The sequence below is a fragment of the Coregonus clupeaformis genome, chromosome 8 (assembly GCF_020615455.1).
Source record: "Coregonus clupeaformis isolate EN_2021a chromosome 8, ASM2061545v1, whole genome shotgun sequence".
Classification (NCBI taxonomy): domain Eukaryota; kingdom Metazoa; phylum Chordata; class Actinopteri; order Salmoniformes; family Salmonidae; genus Coregonus; species Coregonus clupeaformis.
The window spans coordinates 25,014,414-25,023,378 of record NC_059199.1 but is presented as its reverse complement, the minus strand read 5'-3'; the positions used below and the strand labels follow the sequence as shown (position 1 = coordinate 25,023,378).

Sequence of the window (8,965 nt, the reverse complement as noted above, 5' to 3'; positions counted from 1 at the left end):
CTCAGTTCTTCCATGGCCTGCATACTCACCAAACATGTCACCCATTGAACATGTTTAGGATGCTCTGGATCGACAGCGTGTTCCAGTTCCCGACAATATCCAGCAACTACGCACAGCCATTGAAGAGGAGTGGGACAACATCTACATGCCACAATCAACAGCCTGATCAAGTCTATGTGAAGGAGATGTCGCGCTGCATGAGGGAAATGGTGGTCACACCAGATACTGACTGGTTTACCCTTTTTTAAAGGTATCTGTGACCAACAGATTCATATCTGTATTCCCAGTCATGTGAAATCCATAGATTAGGGCCTAATGAATTTATTTCAATTGACTGATTTCCTTATATGAACTGTAACTCAGTAAAATCTTAGAAATTGTTGCATGTTGCATTTCAATTTTTGTTCAGTATAATTATTTTATGCTTGACATGGATCTAATGTGTTCTTTGTGGTTGAATTAATCCCATCAATGCCTCGCCGATTTGCCTTTCACAATTCAGCATATTTGGACAGTTAATACACATTTCAACTTCATAATAGTGTGCACAAAGAACTTAGACAACACAGGCTACATTAAATGTATTAAACAACTATTTATTCAGAGTGCAGGAAAACATTTCCACAGCTCCGTGACCATTTGGTTTTGCACAATGTGTCACTGTTTCGTCTAGCAAAAGACTTGCAATACAAATGTCATTTCCATCATTTGTTTAGTGTCACAAAATATTCAGAATACAAATGCCTAGCTTGATCAGACAGTGATATGCAAGAAATGACTTCACCTGTACATCACAAAAAAGACCTCCCTCCTCCATCACTTCGTGCCCCCCACAGCCCTTCCTTTTCTCAACCTCTTGCATGGATGTTATTGGGCTGGTGTTGTTTAGTAAGGTGCTACAGAGTTCCTGGACACTCTTGATCTTCAACCCATTTCATTTACTTCACAGGAGTTGTATCAAAATGAAATGGGTAGGGTGAAATGGGAGTTACTGTTTCCTTTTCATACACTGCTCACTCGCCTCTGGTTGGCTCATATGTGCATCATATATTGGTCAGATAGGTTAGAGTGCATTGTACGAGTACAGAAGTGTAACTTGTCTTTCACTGAGTGGAAGAGGGGGACTCCGCTACATCATGACATATGCTTTCCAGGTTGCCTGGTTAAACTCGAGCCATCTCACATCTTGTCTCATTCCCATGGCTGGTCATTCGGAAATACGTAAAAACAGCATTTACAATATTCATATATACAAATGTATATACAGACCCACAGACAGACACACAAACACTTACAATCAGGAGAAACACATTGCAATAGAAATCATACAATTATAATAGTCCATGTCATCACATTGGGCACAGTTCATGTTGCTCATCGCATGTTATTTTCTTAGCTGCAGATAATGACATCAAATACTCATTCTGACTTAAGTCAAAAAGGATCTGCCAAACACTGCATTGACTTCTGCACCTGGGTCGTGTTCAGTAGGCACAAAACGGAAGAAAACTGTACAAAACTGTGAAACAGAGGTACAATCTCAATTTGTCCAATAAACACTTGTTTTATTTTTCTGTTGCAAAAGTTTTGCTATGTTGTGCCTTAATGAACGTGACTCTGCTGTCATATTTTCCTTTGTAGCACTGTGCCCAGCTACAAGCCCCCAGGGACAGGTTTTCAGAACATTTAATACAGATCAAAAGGATCCTGTGTTGTGTTCCAGATCATTTTGAGTTGTAGATTTAAATAACTGTCCCCAGAGAATACTGTGACATCATACAGTATTTACTCATATGTGGCGAATTCGCCAGAGCACAACTGTACACAATACTGCCCACTCCAGCCTTCCCATACACTATCCCCATAGCTCTTTACAATACAGCGTTTGTCATATAGATTAACAGACTAAGAACTCTTAAATCGTGTGGTTATATCCACTATAGCTCCAATCCACATTATTAGGTCTGTCTTCTCTATATGACTTCACAGTGCAATGGCAGTTTGTAAAGAGAATATGCAACGTTGTTATTGTACCTGTCTGTACACCATCCTACAGAATATTCATTAATTATGCTCGTAAATCTACAGACTAAAATGATTTCATCAGTTAAATTGTAAACAGGAGTATTCAAATACATTTTCCCAAAATCGTACTTGACAGTGATACATTACTCTTTGGCCTGGGAAAAGTGTCTGTATCAGATTATAATCCCATTGTCATCCTCCCTTAAAACTCAAACAAGTTCTAATATATTTGGGGAATAGCCTAAACCTGAAATTGCTTCACAGGGCAATTTTTTGATTCCATTTTGTAGCTCTATGTTAACCACATATTACATAGGTCTTGCGGTACAGTAAAGTTACTTAAAGTGATCATTGTCAAACTCCCCTCATTTACAATTAACTCAATCCAATCATTTCATATTGGCTATTATCTCTCAACACTGATTCCAGTCTATATACCAGTCCCATCCCTAAAAGCCAGCCCCCACCCCTCAACCCGGGTATCCACTGTGTGTGTGTGTGTGTGTGTGAGTATTTATGTACAAATGCACAGAGAAAGATCAATAGATTGACTTCTCTTTCCTCACCCTCACGTTTGGGTATCATCCACCACCACAGAGTGGTGTCTCAGTGTACTCTCTCTATCCGAATGAATCTCGTAAATCATTTGGGGGGATACACAAATCTTTTTCACTCGTTTGTGTTTGCTGCATTAGATATCACTTTCTAAGAGTGAACTGCCAGTCATCCCACCAACACCCATCTATAGTCTAAAGTCTCCCAGTCAGTTGGTCGTTCCTGGTGTTTTGATATGTGTGTGTGTGTGTATGCGTGTGTATATGCTTATGAGCTTTTTTTATATCCCTACAGTTCTCCTTTTCCACCTTCCATCCATCTTCTCCCTCACACAGTCAGCAGCCAGAAGAAGAAGAAGATGGCCACGAACAGGAAGAGAGAGTCCTGCCAGTTGTTGCCGTTGTTAGGGTTGACGTTGCCTTGGTGATCAGCTGCGTATGGGTCTGGGGGAACAGTGATAACATTGCAATGATCAGCCAATAGCTATCGCGTCAAGGAATAAATTATGGTTGTGTGGGTGTCTGTATGTGTTTCTATGTGCATGTACCTGCTCTGTGGAAGGGGTCATTGGTGTTGAAGACTGTGGTGAAGAAGCCGAAAGGGAAGGCACCGATCCCAAAGGACATGTGGAAGCCAGTGTCCCCAAACCCCTGGAAGGGCTGCAAGAGGAGGAAAGAAAGGAATAGTGGTTCACTCAAATAGAGCGAACACACAAATAACCATGTAATAAATGTCATATTAAACTAATTAAAATGTAAGCGATGAAGAGGAGAGAAAGCCTCACCCCTCTGCTCTCTGGCTCTGTTCTCTGTCCCTGAGGTCGAGGCGGGGCTTTCAACCTGGAGGACGAAACACCAGTTAACCAATGCAGTTTCTCAGTGTCACATGTGTACAACTATGCACGCTCACACTCACACACACAGTGTACCTGGGGTCCTCTTGGCTGGAGCTCCCTCTGCCATAGAGGGGGATGACTTTCTCTCTGCTAATGCCTGCTTTACACACAGGACACTGCTGTTGGCTGGGCCGTGTCTCCAACCACTGACAGACAGAGAAGGGGAGAGAAAGAGAGATCATATGACTGAGACGGAAGCCACTTTACTGTCTGTTCAATACTGTCAGTCTATTGGCATGCACTGACTTACTACAATGTGCAACACACAGGGTAGATCTATGTGATGTAGTGTGTTATGTAAAAGGATGAATCAATACACTGTAGTAGAATGATTTATTCAAAGAAGAAAAAAGGGGCAAAATAATTCCTAATTATACCATGCACTTTGTGTGTCAGCAATATAAGAGAGTTTTGTGTAATAGAGCACAAAACAGTGTCAAATACGAACAGATGGGTACACAAGGCACTGAAGACAGTAGTGTTGACATTATTCTATCAACAGAGTTAGCTCAGTAACTAATGAAAGAAAAACATTGACTTATTCTCAGACAATAAATGAGAAGGATATGCAATACTAATCATGTTGCAATGTATGTACAGCTAGTGCTATAATCTAAAGCCCCTTGAGGACAAAAGGGGGTTCACAGTAAACACTAGTGTAATGAATGGGACCTTAAGAAAATTATCAACTTTAAGCTGCACTAAGTCAACTGACTGACCAAGGTTGGTCTCAGGTCATGTCATGGGACAAGGACTGAGGGCTGGTTTCAACCAGTAGGAAAAGTGTAGCCTAATATTTACCAGTACTGTGAAACTAAAGATAACAACACCTTTAAATTGCATACTTACTTGATGAAGGCAGGGCCAGCTGTGAAAGAGAGAAGGAGAAAGAGATTAATGTGGGTATTATGAATGGTGTCACTTAGAAACATTGTGACATTTGGAGTCTGAATTGACACACAGGGGGATTCTCAATTGCATACTCCTCGCTTCCTCTCTCCTCGTCTCCTTTTCAAAACCCAATGGATGAGAAAGCCAGAGGTCCCTCCCATCTGACCTTCTCCTCCAATTGGCTTTGAGGAGGAGAGAAGAGGGGACACGAGGAGTATGCAATTGAGATTCTCCCATAGGCCTAGTTAGTGGGCTAGATTTTGGAATCCATATTCGCTTTGTTTTCCAGTAGGCCCCCACTTACAGGGCGCATCTGGTTCCTCTGTTCTGATCTTAACGATCCGAGTGACTAAAATCATCCCGGCTCCCCATCGTTAGTTTTAATTAGCTCCATCTGTCATCACTCGTTAGCACCATCGCGCCTCGCTGCTGCAGATTGCTGCACTGTGGGACAGCAGGGTGATACATGTAACGTAGCACGGCATTGGTGGTTCCAAAAACCATGGTTACAAAGAGGACTATCGGGAATGTGACAACCATAGAAATAGAAGGACAAGAACATTCAAAGCCCCTAAGACAATGGTGAAATGGGGCTGCCCGTTCTAGTTTTCTACGGTGACAACACATGGGCTGCTAGCCTGCCATAGATTTGCATTCTGTAACCTGTTTGTGGCCTTGATGGAGCATAAACAGCATTTGTAGAGCTGGGCAGTTGACCATGGTTCTGGGAGGGCTTTAAGAGTTTTGCCAGGTGAAGAGCTTACATTTAGGCAACAGTGGAAAGAAAGCAGAAGTAGTGACAGCACATTAGACTGTGGGAGACAGGTGAATTGTGTACTCTAGTCTAGCTACCTGTGCTAAGTAGGCTAAATTAGATGGAAATGAGACATTCGTCAGGGAAATCTAGCCTAATGCAGTCTCAGATACAAACTGATGTTTTCCATTAAATGATTAGCCACCGACAGTCCACTGCAATATTTTAGTGCATGGAGAAGACTGGAGGGTTGACAATGAAATGAGCCCTCCTCTATTGAGTAGTGTCAGACATCAAGAAAGCCCATATCTTATCACTTCACTTAGGCTATCTTATCCTTAAGTAATGTTATGTTGCAGTATTTTATCTGATGCCCTTCAGAAAATAGGCTAACCAAAGTCAATTACACAAGTTACATTACTTTGGAGGACAACAAAACATAAAATGAGACCAAATTTAGAGCAATGAGTCACCCCTACATTAATTACCTAGGTGTTATAGGCTAACTTATACCACTCAAATCAAAATGTTGAATTCAGCTATAGTAGTTTTTCCAAGTGTGACCTTGCCTATTTTTAGATGAGAAAACATTTATATGACCTAGACTTCAACTTAAAGGAGAATCCTTAATGTTAACTAACAGGAATTGATTGAGGTCAAGTTGAGGAGACGGTTTTCAGTTCTTGAAATGGTAAAGCATTCCATGCGCTGCAAAGTTTTTAATATAAAAGCAAATGGTAGCCTACATATTGTGAGGATCAATAGATATGCATTACACTGTAACAAAAGAATGGTAAGCCTCTCTACAGCTCAGTTGGTAGAGCATGGCGTTTGCAACGCCAGGGTTGTGGGATCATTTCCCACGGGGAGCCAGTATGAAAATGTATGCACTCACTAACTAACTGTAAGTCGCTCTGGATAAGAGCATCTGCTAAATGACTAAAAATTTAAAAAATGTAAATGTATCAGTATATATATTACACTACAAAAACATGTTTTGGGTGGTTGGCAACATTCCTCCCACTGTATCAGGGTCTGACCTCATAACCACCCTATGGAAAGAAGAAGGCATGAAACGCTGTCCAGGTCAAAGTCTGAATATTGACCCAGAGTCTATGGGAGCTTAGTATTAACCAACAGACAATGTTTCCATCAGGAAGAGAGGACATGCCTTCCCATAATAAGGGCCAATACAGAAGAAATCTCAAGATTAGTGGTATTCCCATCTCCTACCTTTCATTTGAAATTAGGTGGATATGGTCAGTGAAAAACGAATTTCTTTAAGCATCCACCATACATGCTTATTTCCAACTAGAATGGGTTTTCAGGCCAACGCCTATGAAGAGGAAAGGAGCCTCTTCAGACTACTGAGACGCTCCTGTAGTCAAATTAGTGTCTGCTCTGCAGAAAATGTGACCACTCTTACTCTCCACAGGTCTCTCCAGCTATGTTGTTACATTCAAATATAGGCTGTGGCTCTGGCGAAGGAGACTTCCTCCTGCTGCCTCCCTATCTCCCTCGTAGACTATCAATATCAGCTACTGGAAGCTTAGGCCTACATCCTCAACAGGGATAGGGGTACTCAAGTGGACTTACTCTAGTATAAGTGAGACACGCATCTCCAAATAATTTCTCACTAGCTGATACCATTTTCTAAAGGAAATCGAGATTAACACTATTCCTCTTTGCATGAATAATGTACATAAAATATCTAGTTCTATTTTTCATTTTCATTGAGAACAGTTTAGGAATGTGTGTTCCATCAAGTCTCATTGCTCATCAACTGTACTGGAGAGTATTTGCTGTCGTGGACACTGTGGGTCTATTCTTACTCCTTCATAGTGATAGTACCTCTGACCCCAATCCCACTCTTGCCCCTAATCTGACATTAACCCCATAGACGTGACTGAACTCGACATGAATTAGTCAGTGAGACAAACTACATGCATGTTTACAATACAAACAATGCAACTGGCGCCAACAACTTTGCAGAAACTTGAAGGTCAATGCCTGCTGTGTGTAATACATGATTTAGGTGTCAATATTGGCTAGTATCTAAACTGGTGACAATATGTGCTTGGTAGAATCAATGATTGTTTAGTGAATGAGTGAGGGTCACCAAAGTTATCCATTGCCTATAGCAGAGTGTGTCATAGTTATTAACACACCCAATGCAGAGACTCAACCTCAACCACTGACTGAGCTCCAAGCAGCAAGCAGGTGTGTGCAAGTGAGGCATTCACTGTCACATTGCAAACGTCAGATCGATACATTGTTGCTGTAGCTTGCACACAGGTGCAGCTGAAAAGGGACATGAATCAAGTTCCAAAATAATGATTTTGGCAAGATGCTGATAGCTAGCCAACTAGGTTACGTCCATAATAGCCAAATAATGGACTAAAAGAGTCTAACATTACTCCTTAGTCCAAGGACCTTACATGTTCTGTTTAAAGGCGAATTGGTAGCCTGGGTACCAGTCTCTTTAGCTAATCCACTCCCTGTACTCCATATCATGTGCCAATGACAAGGAGTGGCACGTTTGCTAAATATATTGGTATTCAGACTAGCGAATTGGCTCTGGAAGCCTTAACAGCCAAATACTCTATCGATTCTCACAATCGATTCTAAATTGCGGTATGGTTCTAGAAACATAAATCCCTTTACTTTCATGACATCAAAATAATGTCACAAATGCAAAATACACAGTTGCAGCTGACAGTATTTTCAGTAACAACATGTTTGTAGCTTCCATCTTTCGCTAACACCGTGTTCGGAGACGCAGATCGCTAATTAGCACAGATAGTCCACTCCGTCTTCCGTCTGTTTTCAATAAACAAGCGATGTAACATGGTAATATGGTCGTGTGGGAACCCTATAAATTGTGTATCAATTTAACCTTTTTATTATTTGTCGCTTCCAAAACCGTAAGGAAAGCGATTCGTGTTAATGTTCAGACCGAGCGTCTGGGCTCTTAGCGAAACTCCCCCATACATAAGAAGCCTTCGTCCAATGACTTATGTGTAATGGAACTCAGAGTAATGATCAAGGGCTACGACCAACTAAAGCCAGGTAGCGATATTGTACAACCATCTAATTTACCTAGCTAAATTGAATAAAATGTTAATAAAATGTGAGAATCAAGTTATGAGGTGAGGAGCATATATCAGTCAAATACACTTTATTTCGATGGGTTGGGTTAGCTAATGTTTGAAACTCAGCCAACCAACAACACTCATTCATGATTAATGTTATCTACTAGCTAGAGTGACTTCAAGTTAGACATCTTGCTTGCTAGCCAGCTAGTTAATATTTAACTACATAAAAATAAACCTTGTCATCGACGTATGGGTGTGATCCGACAAACAACCCGCTTGTTATTGAACAGAAGCTAGCAAACTGACATTTGTTAGAAAAGGTAAACATGGCAATGCCCGCTGGCTATGTATGTAAGTAAGTAAGCTGTTAGCAGGCTAAAACATTCCTAGTACTCGCGATTGACCTAAAGTATCCCCCGGCTCGTACCAGAACAAGTGCCCGCATAAGCTGATGACAGCGTCCCTTGCTGTGTCCAAACAAATGTTGCATTCGAATGTGGCCCGATCTGGCTCGCGTTCTCCTTCTCCGCCGCTTCCTCCCGGGCCATCGCGCTCGTTGCTGCTCTCACCAGCCGGGAACTCTCCTCTGTTTGCGGGCCCGCCGTCACTCAAGGACCGGGGATCCGCGGCCGCCATAATTATTTACTGAAAAAGTAATAACTCGGGCAGACGAGAGCTAGCTTCGAGATTTCACTTTACATGTGCACCACCCCTTCCGTTTCCGTAAAAAAAATGGGAGGAGTTTGAAGC

General features: G+C 41.7%; 1 protein-coding gene across 1 annotated transcript; it reads right to left on the bottom strand.

The window, feature by feature from the left end:
* Positions 1–575: 575 nt before the first annotated feature.
* LOC121571469 (E3 ubiquitin-protein ligase RNF5) lies at positions 576–8,942 on the bottom strand. Its single transcript, XM_041882948.1, has 6 exons — positions 8,643–8,942; positions 4,325–4,343; positions 3,509–3,621; positions 3,365–3,419; positions 3,128–3,239; positions 576–3,023 (listed from the first exon to the last, which is right to left on the bottom strand). The coding sequence occupies exons 1-6, from the start codon at positions 8,849–8,851 to the stop codon at positions 2,908–2,910; spliced, it is 624 nt and encodes a 207-aa protein (XP_041738882.1). The 5' UTR covers positions 8,852–8,942; the 3' UTR covers positions 576–2,907.
* Between the last annotated feature and the right edge of the window lie 23 nt (positions 8,943–8,965).

What these genes read in the sequence shown, in the direction of transcription:
- LOC121571469 (XM_041882948.1), bottom strand. Translation starts at nt 8,851, where the DNA reads ATGGCGGCCGCGGATCCCCGGTCCTTGAGTGACGGCGGGCCCGCAAAC. An exon ending in CAGAGCCAGAGAGCAGAGGG is followed by an intron (nt 3,240 to 3,364) that starts GTGAGGCTTTCT and finishes CTCCTCTTGCAG; the next exon opens with CCCTTCCAGGGGTTTGGGGA. An exon ending in TGACCCCTTCCACAGAGCAG is followed by an intron (nt 3,024 to 3,127) that starts GTACATGCACAT and finishes CTGTTCCCCCAG; the next exon opens with ACCCATACGCAGCTGATCAC.